At 44.9% G+C, this 16,370-nt stretch overlaps 1 protein-coding gene across 1 annotated transcript; it reads right to left on the minus strand.

Moving 5' to 3' along the window:
- Positions 1-1,193: 1,193 nt before the first annotated feature.
- On the minus strand, positions 1,194-7,600 carry PTCHD3 (patched domain containing 3). Its single transcript, XM_088057025.1, has 4 exons — positions 6,793-7,600; positions 6,417-6,538; positions 4,951-5,096; positions 1,194-3,050 (listed from the first exon to the last, which is right to left on the minus strand). Exons 1-4 carry the CDS (start codon positions 7,522-7,524, stop codon positions 1,468-1,470), a joined length of 2,583 nt encoding a protein of 860 aa, XP_087913151.1. The 5' UTR covers positions 7,525-7,600; the 3' UTR covers positions 1,194-1,467.
- Positions 7,601-16,370: the final 8,770 nt, after the last annotated feature.

The following is a 16,370-nucleotide window of genomic DNA, read 5'->3' on the forward strand; positions in this document are numbered from 1 at the left end:
TCATTAGCCATTAGAGCACTACTATGAACACTGAGACGTTTAGTGGGAGAAGTGGGGACTAGTGCATGGGGTTGTGCAGTCTAGTGCATTTGTTTTTCCCCAAATCTAGCTTTGTGGCTAGTGCCCTGTCCTGGAAACTTAATGCTGCTAGCTGTAATTCTGATTCAGCATGGGATTTTGGCTACAAGCTGAGGAGCAGATTTGTTCTAAGATTGATATGAGTTTTCAGTCTTTCACTACTCTTTCAGAAACTGTTCTGGAGGAAGGATCTTGCCCTGTTTACTGGGTCTCATGAAATGGGCCAGAAGTCACAGGAAACAGAGGCAGACTGTCACACTTGCTCAGTCAGAAGAAGCCCTCCACAGTAGCAGATTTGGCCTGAATGGTTTAATAAGTCCTTCACCAATTTTTCCATAATTACATCAGTTACCATAATTCACTTTATTTCCAATGGGTCATTCATGATATCAGCAACAAATTATGAATTCACTTCTACCTACTGTGTTGTCCCTATAAGTTAGAAGGCACGTCATATATTCTTAGCTCTTACTCAGTGAAAGCTCCTCTGCTCTATCAACACATCACAGGATGAACAGAATGGAATTTATGGGTTTACAGGACTGATCTGCTTAAACTTGAGTTGCTTTTTCACTTTGTCCCATATCAGGCTGTGATTTTCTCTAGTAAAATCTTGCCCTGTCATACCATGGCACAGCATCTCCCAGGGTGGTTACTCAGGAGGTCCATGCAAGTTCAATAACCTACAGCACATCCCTTTGCAGGGAGTGCAGCCAACAGAAGCCACATGTAAACTTCTTAAAGGGTACCAGATGTTCAACCTTAGCTAGAAAACAGGACACCAAGAAAAGGCTTTGAATAGAAAATGGGAGTCAGCTTGGGGTGAGTCTTCCCCAAGGGTTTCTCATGCTGCATTAGGGACCTAGGACCATGTTGTCTCCTGAAGGCTTACGAGATATCACAGTCTGAGACAGTTCTGACCTCTTGTAATTTTGCTGTAAAACATCCAGCCTTGAGCCTCTTGGGCAAAAATTGTCTTCCAGCTCAGTGTTGGGATGAGTTACAGCACCAAGGCAAACAGGTGAAAATGCAGTATGGTGGAAGCTACTCTTCCCCATTGTGAACGTGTCCTGACAAACATGTAATGTAGTCTGTTAAGCTGATGCATTGGTCAGTACTTTTAATAACTTTAATACATTCAGTAAACATAAAAAAATATTTAACAACATTAAGATGACACAAAAATGAGAAATGCAAATGCAATCTCTAAGTTTTAATTTTTCTGTTATTTTTCTTGCCTGGCTTTTCTGAAGCTTTTCCTTCCCTGTTGTGTTTATTATTTTTGTCTTTCATTTTCTTCATGTCTTATATTCCCTGACAGTCATTACAATTGAATCTACATATAATAAATATAAATTATAACACATTAAACTTAGTCACAAACAACTATTATAATTTCTCAAGCTCAAGTTTTTTAGTTTTGATACTGGGAGATCTGCCAAAGTTTCCAAAAAGTGTTAAAAACACTGGAATAAAAACAAGACCATGAAGAGCCCCAAACAAAATAACAAGGAACATGATCTTGAAGAATGTCCTGAAGATGTAGGTGTTTGCTGCAGCCAGGACAACTACTCCTAATATTGTAGAAACTGCACCTTGTAGTACCGGGTAACCTAGCAGGGACAGAGCTTCAATTGCCCTTTTATTGGCTGATGACTCTCCACTTGTAACAAAGGCATAAGAAATATGAGCAGAAAAGTCTACTGAAAAACCAATACAAATGACCAGGTTGATCATGGATATGGAATCAAGATTGACATCCCAGAACGTCATGAAACCAGCAACACCAACTATAACAGAGGCTATAGCAAAAGTCACCCACAAGCAGCACAGCGGGTTGGGAATGAGCAGAAGGGAGACAACGAGCATCGCCCCGGCAGCAACAACAACGTTCTGAACAGTGTTCTGCACTATTACCAGGTACTGGTCATAGTAGATGAAGGCTGGGTGATACACCTTCAGTGGAATGCTGCACTGCTTGGCTACCTCTCTTAACTGATTGAGGAGATTCTTCTCATCCACGGCTGATGTCACATTCACTGTCTGGATGAAGAAACGTGAAGCTTCTATTTCATCCTGAGTCTTGTCTATGTCCCACTCAAAACTGGGAAGAATTCTGAACAGTATAGTTAAGTTATTTAAGAAGTCAGTCTTACTGTTTATATTTATCAATTTGGTTTTTTTGGCAAGTTCTGTGTATGCCCGCAGCCATGACTCTGAGTGGTTTTTATCTACATAGGAAATGTTCTCTAAGTTCTGTGCACAGCTCTCAATGCCAAGACGCACCGACTCATTCCAGTAATCTACACCCTCAGTAATGACAACCATGACCCTGGGTCCATATGCCGAGAAGTATTTATCATTATCATCATAATATGGAATAATGTAGGAGTCATCATTTGCCAGATTTCGGAGATCGATGCCTTCCCTGATCTGAGTACACCCATAAACGCTGCCACCCAAATATGCTCCGTACAGCAACACGATGAGCAGCTTGATCCATTTATTTGTAACAAAAGGGCCATAATACTTTTTAAAGAATACACTCATTGGATGCTCCCCTTCTGGCTGAGATGGCTGCCTAGAACAGCTGCCGATACAGCAAGCATTGTACAAGCAGGAGTTCTCAGCCTGATCTTTACCTACATCCACACGCATACAAGTCAGCCAGTGTCGGTTCCCTTGCTCCCTTTTGTGATTTAACACCAGAATTGCCCCAAAGAAGGTCATGGTATATACATAGCAGAAGACAAAAGCTGTACCCGTATAGAGGCAAAAAGACCTCACGGATGGAAAAGCAGTCCAGGTGCCAATGAAGAAGGCCAAAACATCCGTGAGAGTGGTGATGGTCACAGAAAGTGCTGCCTCTGCGTAAGTCTCAGTCAGCAGAGATTTAACATTGGATTTCTCTTTTTTCCTTGAACTTTGTTCCCAGGAAGCAATCATGATGAACATGTCATCAACGCCAACCCCTGCAAGAGGAGACACTGTTAACGCTGCACTGCAAATGGCAGCTTCCAACACCCAACAAAACAACATCAATCACATTTCATTCTGCATAAAATTTTGAAAAAGGAAGCTTTACTACTAGCAATGCTCTAGTGCTGATGCAAGTTACAAGAGAATGAGGAAAACAGATCCTTTGTGTGTAGCTGAATGTATTGTCTTTCAGCACATTCCTGGTGACCTGGTGGTTTGTTGTTCCCTCACTGACTGCTGAAGGACTGAGCACACCTACTGCATCTCTGACAAGTGTCTGGTAGCTGATGTCCACATGTCCCCTGATGCAGATGACACAGATTTCAAAGCATCACATATTCTGATGCTCAACTATTCTTATCACTAGAAGCATCCCCCATTATCTCAGGAATCTCTTCTTCAGCACTGCAGCAACTTTGACCAGTAATTTCTTGTTCTGCCTTCAGAAAGGAGGAAGAGCAGTTGCTACCACATGGGAAGAATGATTCCAGTGGCTTACTTTTTTAATGCTCTTTGCCCTCCACTTCTCTCCAGTTTATCTTCCAGCACTTATTCACAATTTATTATCCATTTTTGCTCACATTTATACTAATGCACTCACAAATATTACCTGCCAGGTCCCTGGGAAAACCTGCTGGGAAGACTGGATCTTCCTGGATCTTTTTGCTAAGATGCTACAGTAAGTGAGCTGATGTTCAAAAACGGAGAGCCAATGGGCTTCTCTCACCTCTGCTAACTCCCAAGATTATTATCTCACACCTTTCAGTATTTTGCCATGTTGTTAAGAGCTCTTGTGTTCACTAAAAATTACACAAAAGGGAAAGCAAGACTGTGTGAATAGCGGAGTGAGATTTAGCCAAGCACAGAAGAGATTAAATCATTACCTGCTACCTGAACAGGCAATTGCCAGTAAACATGCAAAGATTAATTAAGCAGCATGTCCAAAGACACTATTGGATGGCACTGAGCCTGGCTGCTTCAAAAAGCAAGCAGCCTTCAAAAAAACCCTCTGATGTACTGAGAATTTATTTGCTTTAACTCAAGGAAAATTCTGTATGTTATTTCTGAAGATCTGAAGAGACTGGGCTTAAGCCCTTTCCCATACAAAAGGGGCTTTTTGATAGTCGGAGCCACTGCAATTGATGAGCAAACAAAAGTAAATTAAAAATTCATTGGAATTATGCAGGAAACAAAGAAACAATGCCTGCCCTAAGGAGCATTTGTATTGGACAGTTTAGGATGATGCACAGCCTCTGTCAACCTGGGAGCTCCATTTGTTTTCCTCAGCATGAGACCAAGCCCAAGAAAACATCAGATTAATGTATCATATAGGAGACCAGAAAGGATTTAAAAAGCAATGACTTGTTTGCAGCAACATTCTCTAACAGTATTTGGAAAGTTCAGCACTGGCTGTTAAGTAGTCTGTGAAACAAGGAGGCAAAGATACCAACTTCCTTTGGTATTTGGGGGGAGCTGCTTTCACAAATGGTGCATCACTTCCGTTGCACAGCTGAATGAGACTGGTTAGTACACAGATGTTATATAGCAGAGGATTAATCATCCTGGCTACATTTCCAGGAACACTAGAATGCCAGAAGTACTACCCTTACCACTCTCTCATTTACAGTCTTCCTGCTGTAGCAGTAGATTTAGATCAGGCTTCTCCTCTGGAAAAAGCTGCCCTTGCAGTAGAGCCCATCTCCAGTCCCACTGTGAGCTGAGCTGAGGGGCTTGCCCACCTGTAGGTGCTCTGAGGGGGCTGCACCTCGGTATCTCCTCCCTCACTTCAGGAGAAAATGTTGTATTATCTGACATTCACATCATAAAAGACTGACATTGTTTTAACTTCACTCTGGTCTTTGTATCTGAATACAACTCACATTTTCTACTTACCCAGAATCAGGAACGGTGCATTTGCTACAGTGACCACAAACGGCACTCCACAGAGGAGCATCAATCCAAAGCTGCTTAATACAGCTAAGCCAGAAGAAAGCACTCCACAGCTTGCAAGCCAGATATTATTTCTTATACAGCTCAGTCTGAAAATATTTCAAGGAATATTTTAGTTATATTTCACCAAGTGTTTAGCATGACAAGTACACAGATACCAGTGATACCCTCTCTCAGAATAACTCCTGATGAAAGCTGCTAGGAGAGTTCCCAGGTGTCAGCATTACACAAAATTAATTTCTCCAGGAGGTTGTGGGAACTGACAGTGGTCAAATAAGAGATTTTCAGACTTCAGGCACTAGCTTGAGCCTGTGGGAAAGTCAAATACACAACTTTCTCACTCTGGCCTGGGAAATCATAAGGAGGAATCCAAACAATCCTTGGAAGGTGAAAAACTGTTAGCAGGTGGTGTCTTTCTAACTTGTTATTTACTTGGAAACAATGGTCAAGAGGTGTTGTTCTAAATGACCAATCATATTCATTGTACCAAAGTGGTGTATAAAAAGAATATGTTTCTAATAAACCTTCACTGTCATGCCCTCTAATGAAGGCTTGGAGTCTCATATCATTATATTGCTGTCCCAAATCGTAAAGATAGGAGGCATTATACACATTATTACCACTGTCCAATATTACAAATACATTGTTAATTCCAAACAATTACACTGTTCGGAAGAGTAAAGATGTGTACTGATCTTTGCATCAATAACAAGAGATGATGGCAACATAAGGATACATAAACTCTACCTGTGAGGCTAGACTCTGGGTGACCCAAAAAAAGGTGAATTTCTAGAATGTCTTTGATTTTACCCGAGTCCCTGCCATGGCATATGAGTGGAAGCACCCTTCAGGCAGTACGTGCCGTGTAGAGAAACTTTCTCATCAGGCAGGTTGGCTACCAGCCTTTGAGGGCTGGCTCAAGCATTCCACAATAAATGCTCTAACAGGTATGATGCTTGATGCAAGCACTAAACTAGGCTGCTCACCCTGCAAGTACAATTTTCTTTGGAAGTACAGGACACAGACACTGCTGTGGTTCACCTTCCATCAGGACAAAGAAAGGGCAGGTTAAGTTCTCTGTGGACAGCATGTAAAGCCCTGATTCTACTAGCAAGCAAAAGAACTAAGGCTGTACCTAGACTTGTAGGAATCTATGAAGCTACTGCTCATCCACTTGATCCTTAACTAAGTACTGAAAACTTGTTCAAGTTTTCGTCTGCCATCTAAGCAGCTGGGAAATACACATAGAGAGACAATAAAAATCAAAGAAATAAATTTTGCCTCTAAAATGTCACAGAAATTCTGCAGCTTCAAGAATGCCTTCACTTAGCAAGAGCAGAAACCAAGTGAGGGAGGTAAAGAAGAGCAAAGATCACTGCTTGTTGAGCCATAGATTAGAGACATTTTACCTTAGGCAAGAGATGATTGCAAAGTTTATTGTTAAGAAATATGTTATGGAGAAGAGCGGAATCACACTCTTGGCATTTCCTTCAAACTCCTGTTGCCTGGACAGCGAGGTAAAGTAAGTCACCTGCCGTTAAAAGACCAAGGAAAGAAACGATGAAACACTTTTACTCTTCTTCTTGGTCTTTTTGCACACACACAAGCAAGGCCAAACACCAAGCTGGCAGAGGAGCACTGCCCTGGCCCTCGCAGCCAGCCCGCCGTCCTCTGCCACCGTCTCTTTCCCTTTCCTTTTCCCTTTTCCTCTCTCTTTCCGCGAAGGAGCTGCCCGGACATTTCTCTCTCGGCGGCTCCGCACGGCCGTACCCACTCCTGCATTACCTGAATGGAGCCGAGGCGCAGCTCCGCCACTTTGGACGAGATGTCCCGGAGGAAGCTCTCCAGCCACTGCCGGCTGTCCTGCGCCTCGGGGCCGTCCTCCCGCAGGTAATACACCAGCTTCAGGGCCCGCGCCCCGCGCACCCGCCCGCCCTCCGTCTCCACGCCGCCCAGCGCGGTCCCCAGGAAGACGCTGTCGTTGACGGGGAAGCGGAGGCTCCCCGGGGCGGGCGGTCCCGCATCGCCCCGCAGCGACAGCAGCGGGTTGGGGCTGGCGCAGCCGCCTGCGGTGCGGGCGCAAAGCCGCTCGTACTCGGCGTCGTGCACGGTGGCGTTCAGCCGCAGCACCTCTGCCCACGCCGCCGGGTCCAGGACCGAGGACCCGCTCGTCGCCACGGCGATGAGGGCGGCGTAGGCGCCCTCGGTGGGCAGCCGCGGGGCGGAGAAGCGCTCCGAGTCACTGGTGGGGAAGTGCCGCCGCACGAAGTCGCGCTCGGCCTTGGCGGGCCCCCACGTCGGTGTGAACTGCCCCTCGATGTCGTTCGCCTGCCGCTGCGGCAGGAAGAGGAAGCCGGCGCCCAGCCCGCCCGACAGCAGCAGCGGCACCAGCACGAAGGGCCAGGGGCAGGCGGCCACACCGCTCGCCAGCCCTACGAAGAGCCGGCGCAGCGGCCGCTCCAGGCAGTCGGTGCTGCGGCAGGAGCAGCGCCCCGCGGGGTCCCGCGGCCCCGGCATGGGCGAGGCGGGCACGGGCTGCCGGCCGCAGCTGCTGCCGAGGACGCGTCCCACGCCGGGGCCCGCCGGTGCGGTCTGTGCCGGCGCCGGGGGAGAGGAGAGAAAGAAAGAGAGGAGTTCAGAGCAGCGCTCTTCCTGTCAGGACCTCGAACCGCGTTTTTCAGCGAGCGGAACCGCCCCCGCCGTGACTCAGCGGGGATTCCGCCGCCTCCCTGCGAGGCAGCGGGGGCCGGGAGGGCAGAGCAGGCTCCCCTCACCGCGTCCCGCCCCGGCTTCGTGCCCCCTTGCTTTCTGTTTTCCCCCTGGTTCTGGCTCCGCGGGGTCCGGCCCTTTTGCATCGCCCGCCTTGCCGAGCCGCTGTCCGGAGCCCTGCTTTGGCTCCGTGCTGTCCCTGCCGCTTCCCGGCACAACCCCACGCCTGCATTTCATCCTCTAGACGTCATCGGCTTTTTAAGTGTTTTCCCCGAAGCTGCTGCAGTCGCTACTTTACTACTATGCATTATTCTTCTATCTGAAAACAAGACAGACAGTGGTGATGTAAACCTTGCAGTGTTTGCTCTCTCAGCGTACTGGTTTAGGAAACAGAAAGTGACAGCAGAAGAAATAAAAGACTTTGAAACAAGGGTTAGTGATTCCAATTGTCAAGTCACAAGAATATCACCGGTGTGATATGTCAGAGCTTTATGCAGTAGCAGTGATAGAAAGGACCTTTTACAAGTCCAAAAACTATCCTGCAGCCTGGTGTTCCTGACACTGCTGCAAGTGATTTGAGTGGTTTCAGGCTGAGAAGAGCATTAAGTTCAGATGTGACAGTGCTACAGAGGTGTCCAGACAATGTCACTGGCAGGCACTTGTCCTTGCCTTTGAGAGAAGCAACTCCCTTCTCTCCTGTCAGTACTTGCAGAAAAGTTGTAGGTATTTCTTCTCTCACATCTAGGGAAGACAGACTTGACACCTGTGAGTATAAAAGCCAGCCAGGCTCTGAGCAAGGTTATATATCTCCTGCTTCACTCAGCACCTGGGGCAGACTGGATCCTGGTGATTCCCTTTTCTGTGCATAGGTGTTCTGATACAGGTATGTCAGACAGGCACTTAGAAACTATTTCCTGTAGCTCCTAACTTGCTGAAACCTAGGAACTGGCCTGGTGGCAGTAGCTGCCCAGTCAGGATACCCACTGGGCACACTGGGCATAGGGCAGTGCCTTTAGGTTAACTCTGAGGCTTGGGAATCTGCCTTACAGCATGGAAAGATGGCTCCACCAACTCTCAGTTGAGAGTGGCATTCAAGAATGTGAAAAACAATATTCACTTTCCTGGTAAATTTTTAAAGGTTTAATAAAAAAAGGACAATAGGAGACAAAGAAAATAAAGCAAACGGTTAAAATGGCCAGGTGCTTGGCACTCTGCTAAGAGCACACCTGGTGTTTTGAAAACACGCTTTATATACCTTTATATATTGCATCAACTTGATGCATATTCATAGACTTTATATATATTCAAACTTTTCTATTAACTAGCTTACGTTTTCAAGGAACTTTTTAGCATGGCCACTCCTGAGGGAGTCCTTGGGTCCACCTTTTTTAGAGCATGTGTGTTTCTTGGCTTGTGGTTTTAATCCTCTTCTTATCACCTTTTAATTTGGGCCTTGGCTCCCTCTTTCCACAGATGGTGAGTGGTGATAAGCAGCGGGGTCCTCATCCTCTGTTCATTGAATGTTAGCCTAACTAAGCAGACAGTTCAAACATACTATATTGACTATTACAGCAAGGCCATTTTAACATTATACATGTAGTATTCATCTTAATACTTGCAAAAAGCCAATATTATAATATGTATTTATAACAAGTGCATGCCAGTCTTCTCTCAGAATCTGGATGCTTGTCCTTGTTCCCTGGCCTATTCATGCACTTTATCTGAGTTCTAATAAGATAAAATATGCTCCTTGGGGCAGAGCCAGGAGCAGTCATAAGACTTCCAGCAAGCCAAGGTTTCTGGTATTTTTTGGATGAAGGCACAGCCTCTCTCTTTGTCGTTATGTTGCATTTGCTGGAAGTTTCAAAATGAGATTCCAGTGAATTACTCTTTTGGCTTCCTTCCTTCCCTCCTTCCTTCCCTCCCTCCTTCCCTCCCTCCTTCCCTCCCTCCTTCCTTCCCTCCTTCCTTCCCTCCTTCCTCCCCTCCCTTTGCAATTTTTTTGAGGACCCTCTAACTTTTGTAGTTTCTTTCAACCACGAGCATTTACAAATCTTGCCTGCTCCCTTCCCTTTAAGGTGTGACATCGCTTTTCATGGACAGGATGCCGTGGTTAAAGGGGTCCATTTGGGATATCACCCCTGAATTCCAGACAAGTAGTGATGGGAAGAATATAAGGGGTGCCCAACTCCCCCGGGCACAGAATGTGCAATGGAAATCCGAATAGCCCTGAGGCAGGACTTAAATGGATAAATGTGATGTTAAGTGAATAAAAGGTATGGAAGCAGAAAAGTAAAGCAGTTTTATCTGCTATTTTTTGCCCAAAAGGAGAGGTATGCCAACAAACAGGCAGGGGGAGAAATGATTGGATCTCTGCAGGGTTTGGTGAAAGGACTGCAGGATCAGTTAAATGAGAGAGGAAATAGGCTTTAGTAGCAAGTGTTGCTTGCTGCCGAGGGCGATAGTGAGGGCAGGCTGCGGGCTGCTCGCTGCTGAGCGCCCTCAGGAAGAGGAAGAGGAAGAGGAAGAGGAAGAGGAAGAGGAAGAGGAAGAGGAAGAGGAAGAGGAAGAGGAAGAGGAAGAGGAAGAGGAAGAGGAAGAGGAAGAGGACGAGGAAGAGGAAGAGGAAGAGGAAGAGGGGCAGCCGGCAGACGCGCTGCTCGAAGCGCTCCAAGAGGCTGCAGGCACAGGGGCTGCTCGCAGCTCAGCAGGCTCGGGAAAGGGACAGTGAGCTGCAGGCAGAGGCAATGCTTGCGGAGCAAGAAATCCACAATGGAGAAGGAGGAGGGAAGAGGGGATACCTGGGCAGGGGTTGGGTCCAAGGTTTTACCAGAGCAGGAGCTGAAAGGTGCAGCCTGGAGAAGCTGCTGCCAGTGAAGGAACCAGCCCCGTGTGCACTGGTCTCCTGTGCTACACACTGCCTCAGCAAAGGAGCTGAGCATGGCCTGGAGTGAGGGCACTGAGGAGCAAAAGGTCTGGGGAGGGAGGAGAAAGTGTCTGAAGGAAAGCAGGATTTGTCCTGAGAGTTGTTTGGTTTTTTTCAGTCTCCCTTGATACCAGAATCTGTAATTAATAGATTGTTAATTGGCAAATAAATTAATTTCATTGAAATTCCCTGAAGGATGAAACAGCTTTTGCCTGTGACAAAATCTAATGGAAATTTCTCTGGTACAATTTGTAACAGTCCATCTTTGTTCTTTCCCAAGATACCTCTGAGAGCATCCTGGCTGTGTCTTCCCTGTACCTTCCCATAGGATGTCTGAAGACATCAAGATGTTCCCTACCAATGGTCATCTCCAGATGAGACCTAGGTCCTGTGCCATGGTACATTCGGTGCTCCAGAACCCAACCATCATGGTGCCCCTCAGTGGTCTCACTCCAGTGAGCTGGTATCTCTCTTGTGCTGGAGAGCCCTGCCCTGAGCACCATAGTGATGAGGAGGTCTTGAGCTGAATGGAAGAAGATAATCACTTCCCTTGCAGCGCTGGCTAAGCTCTCTCACTGATGCAGCCCCCAGTGTGGTTGGCTGTCACCACCGCAAGGTTGTGTTGTTGACTCATGTTCATACACTGCTAACTCATGCTTAGCTGTCTGGGTTTAAAATAAAACTGTGACGTGTAAATTCTTATGAAATAAGGAAGAAGGGATGTCAACAGACTGAGCGCTTTTTAGTTTCTCAGCTCCGTGAGTATTTATTTCCAAGCATGCATTAATGAAAATCCCTGTCTGCTCTGTGTTTCATAGGTAGAAAATATCTTTGTGATTTCTTAATTCTTTTCTTTTGCTTAATAAATCCCTTTAGCCTAAAGTAATTTCCTTACAAAGCTGCAAAGATACTTTGCAATCATATTATTTGAAATAAAATGCCATGAGATAGCATTTCATATAAGTTTTCCCAATTTTTTGAAAACCTCATTAGGAATTCTAGCTTGTACGTTCTATTGTTTGGAGTGTTTAGTTTACACAGGAGAAATGACCATTTTTCTGTGCTTTATTTCAAGTTATGTTAATACTGTTCTTTAGCTACTTTTCATTTCTTAGCTGTCTGCTTTCATGAAAAAAATAGGAAATCAAAATATCATTATTAATTGTAAAGCAAAATAAATTTCACAGAATAGTTCTTGTTAGAGAACTGCCTAGAGATCTAGTACATTCTGCCCTGCTTAAGGGCCCTCTTGCTCAGGACATTGTCCAGTCCAGTTTTGAACATCTTCAGTGGTGGATCCTTCACAACCTGGAGCAACCTGTTCCAGTACCTGAGAATCCTCACTGTCAAAAGGTCTTGGTTTGTTTCTTACTATGGAGGTAGTATAGAAAAGTTGTAAAATCCGCTGTGAACACCAGTGCAGCTATCAAGAAGTTAAGAACTGAATTTGTCTTGTCTATTTTCACAAAGTCTTTGAGCTCAGTGGTAGACTGTGGTGAAGGGCAACACAACCAAGTCTCAGAAAACACAGTGTGTTTTAATTTCAAAATGCAGACCTGTGTTCTTACATTCTGAAGGGACATTTGTAGTTCCAAGTTCTCAGTCAGAGCATAAATGGCTTATTTCTGACCCTCTCTTTGGAATGCCAGGGCAGAGGGGCATTTCCAAATGCTTCCAGTCTGCCCTTGGAGAGTGCTTTGCAAATTGTGTGAGACACACTGGACATTGGAGTAAAACAAAGTGACATCAAGTAGACTTGTTCATTCATAGTTTGTTCAGTAGGTGTTTATTCATGCTGAGGAGCTGCTTTTCCTTTGCTTTGGGAATGCACAGTGACACTGAAATTGCCATGTGCTGGGTGCTGGCAGGATGAATGCCTCCTCTGCTGCAGGATGAGACTTTGCATTCATTTGATTTTTCCATTTTTGTTTTTGGGAAGAATGAAGATGCTTAAATGTTTTAAATGTCTGGATGATACTGTGGATAGAAACTGTCTATTTCAATTGAACATTATCATGATGAACAGAATTTCAGCTTATCAGTGTAAGATACCAGAAAGGCAAGGTGAGCTGCCAGATTTTATTACGTTAATTCTGGGGAATATTTTTTCCAAGCTGACTTAAGAAAAATTCCTGTCTCCACAGAGATTTCATAATCATGAGTTTTCCCAAGAAGACTGCATAAAACCCTGGAAGGCAATAATCTGATGTAATGTGAACATCATTCTACTGAAGAATCCAATCAACTTTTGTACTTGTACATCCCTATAAAAGGTCCATAACATTTCACTTTCTTAATGTGCATGAATGATTTCCCAACTTGCTTCCATGAGAACTGCAATTTGTCTCTTTAATCAGTTGTTATTACTAGAGTGTGTTATCTTTGTAGTCTGCTTCTTTTTGCATATGTTTATAAGTTTCCTCATAGAATGGTCAGTCATTCAGGAACTGTAAGTGCACATTATTATGAAGAAAAACAGAAAGTAAAACTACAGTGCCTCTCTTTTACTCCTGCTTTGATCAGGTAATGTCTGCTTGAAAATTTTTGGTGGCTTTTATTTTAAACACTACCTTATTTTGTATATTTATGTATCAGAGAATACTGATCTGAATATGTACCGAACTGTGATTCATTAGAGCTCAGAAACACAACAAATATATTGTAGGCGCTAATGTGAGCATTTATTCTGTTACCTGTGGAGGGGATGACCTTTCAAATCCCTCCCCATTTCATTTACTGGAAGGAAATTTTCTTCCCTGACAAGGAAATTTTCTGCCAAACACATAACTATTGTGACCACTGCCCTTTTGCCCCACAGTGTTTCTGTGCCAACAGGATATTAGAGAAGGTGACTCCTTGTCAGGTTAATCCAGTCTCCCCTGGCATATGTTGATTTATTATGGGTGTGTATGTCAGGGTAATATCTTCTTCTGTTGCTGGTGCAAACATGGAAGTCTGCTTGTCTGGCTCTATCTATGCCTATATATTTTTATCAACATGTGGTTTTAAACTTCATTTTGTGAGCCAGAATATTTCCAGAGATGTCAGTACCTGCTTTACATGCAGTATAGCAAAGCCCTATAGAGAATTTCAGCTTCTTGAATGCCTGTCAGCTTGGGAGTATGTTTCTTAGAATGCTGACATGTCACATGGAGACTTCATATCCTTAGAAAAAAACCTTTTTGATCCCTGAGTATTTACAGCCACATTAAATATTAATTCTCAGCAATGAATCAGAGTGCATCCTGATCCCACCTTGGTGTTCCCCTCGTATCTTCGTCTTTCTTCATCCCTTTCTTTTTCCTCACTGGTCAGCTGCTGGAATATGGTCCATGGAAATCACTCCTGTTCAGTTAGAAATGTTCTCAGACTACTAATTGTAAAACACAAATGTAATGCTAGCTGTCTTCCTTTCCCTTTACCTTTCTCAGATAGGAATTATCCTCTAACTGAAAGAGTCTTTTTTCTTTCTTTCTCAGCCATTCCTCATGTTCATTGCATCCACTTGGAGTGGGAGTCCAGTAACTACTTGACTGGTCCACAGCTCTCTTCAGTGCTCCACTGCCTTAGCTGGCCAGATGTTGTGGTGTAACCCTAGCCAGTAACGGAGCACCACACAGCTGCTCGCTCCCTCTGAATTTCAGCTCGGGTTCAGACCTGTCCAGTGCAGCAGCACAAAAACAGCAGGAGCACCCTGGCCACCTGCCAGCCCAAGCACAATGCCATGGCTGTTATCAAGATGTTCCCAGGCACAACTCAATAAGGAGAGAAGCAGCAAAAAGCAGTCACTAACTAGCACCGGGCCCTAACAGGCAGTCAGGAAAGCGAGCCCCATGGCAAGCATAGGTACCCACTCATCACCAGCTAAACAGCACTAACAGATATAAATTCAGTCCAGCACAACCCAGTCAGATCTGTCATTATCTCAAAACCTTCAAGCCCCATGTTGGGCACCAAGCAAGGACTATTGTGGTTTAACCTCACTCAGCAGCTAAACCACAGGCAGCCACTCACTCACTCCCTCACCTGCAGGATTAGGAAAAAGAATTAGAAGGATAAAAGATAGAAAACTCATATTCTGAGATAAAGAAAGTTCAACAAGGAAAGCAAAAACTGTGCAAACAAGCAGAGCAAACCAGGGAATTAATTCACTGCTTCCCATTGGCAGGTAGATGTGTACAGCCATCTCCAGGAGGGCACGGCTCCATCATGTGCAATAGTTACTTGGGAAGAGAAAAGACATCATTCCAAATGTGTTGTGTCTCTCCCACCCCTTCCTCATTTTTCTCCCCAGCTTGATATACTGAGTATGATGTTTTATGGTATGGAATTTCTCTTTGGTCAGTTTGGACCACCTGTCCCAGCTGTGTCTACTGCCAACCTCCCATGCACCCCCAGCTTCCTTGCCAGAGTGACAGTACAAAAAGCAGAAAAGGCCTTGTCTCTGTGTAAGCTCTGTTCAGCAATAACAAAAACATCTCTGTATTATCAACTCTGCTCAGCACAAATCCATTACACAACCCCGTATCAGCCACTGTGAAGACAGTTAACTATCCCAGCCCAAACCAGCACATCAGGTCTCCATAAACTGTTAAAGGCACACACTTAGACACTCATCTCCCATGTAAGTAGATCCTTATACTGTCACCATCTAGAGTGGGTGGGCAGTCCTAGGTAAAGAGGCTTCAGTTTATGTGAGCTAGATTAGTATATAAATCTTCAGTTCACGTGCCTGTCTGACATTTACATGAGGTCTGTTCAGAAGAATAATGTTTCCAAAGAACTTTTCTGTCAGTAAAGCAGAAATTCATCTGTTCAGTTTCTTCTGGCTCTTTCTAAGGCTACAGTGTTACCAAAATAAATTTTTAGGAAGAGCCAAATTTCCACAACATGAGACTAGTGCTGGATTGTTCAATATTCAAATGGAGATTAGTGATCAGTGGTGTCATCAGGCTTCCAAATTGGGATAAGTAGTATTTAATACCTTTATCAATGGCATAGACGGTGGGGTTGGGTGCACCCTCAGCAAATCTGTAGATTACACCAGGGTCAATGGTGCAGTTGACAACCCTGAAGGACAGGATGCCACTCAGAGGGAGCTGCACAAGATTGAGAAGTAGTCCCATGGGAATCTCATGAGGGTCAACAAGGCAAGGTTCTCTGCCTGGGTTGGGACAATCTCTGGTACCAATACAGGCTGGGGGATGAAGGGAATGAGAGCAGCCCTACTGAGACAACTTGGGGATACTTGGTGGATGAGATGATTCTGCCCCTCTGCTTTCCTCTTGTGGGACACTACTGTGACAGTGTAGTCCCCACCCTGTCTTTTTCTGCTTAAGTAATAGCCACCAGTGGTAGTTGTGATGGCTGTGTCTGACTTACAGATAACACCACATTGGCTAAGGGCCCTAAATCTTGCTTGACAGCTAAGGGCAGTTAGTTTTGCTCAACAGGTCAGGGCTAGTTGAGCCTGCAACGATCCAAAATACATTTTTCATGGTATGTAAGTCAATCTGCTTATTCCACGAACAGTGGACAGTCTGAGCCCATTGAGCTACCCTGTATGGGAGGGAATTTCATGCCAGGATCTCCCCTTGAGCAGGGGCACCTCTTAGGTCTACTCTTCATGGCTGAGAGACTTTTACTGTAACAGATTCTTGGTAACTGATTAATAGCATGCTAAATTTTGAAATCATAGCTGAGTGATATAAAGGATTGATTGTACACA

The sequence above is a fragment of the Pseudopodoces humilis genome, chromosome 1 (genome assembly GCF_049639895.1).
Source record: "Pseudopodoces humilis isolate 2021_Gansu_Grassland_sample_001 chromosome 1, ASM4963989v1, whole genome shotgun sequence".
In the NCBI taxonomy this organism is placed as follows: Eukaryota; Metazoa; Chordata; class Aves; order Passeriformes; family Paridae; genus Pseudopodoces; species Pseudopodoces humilis.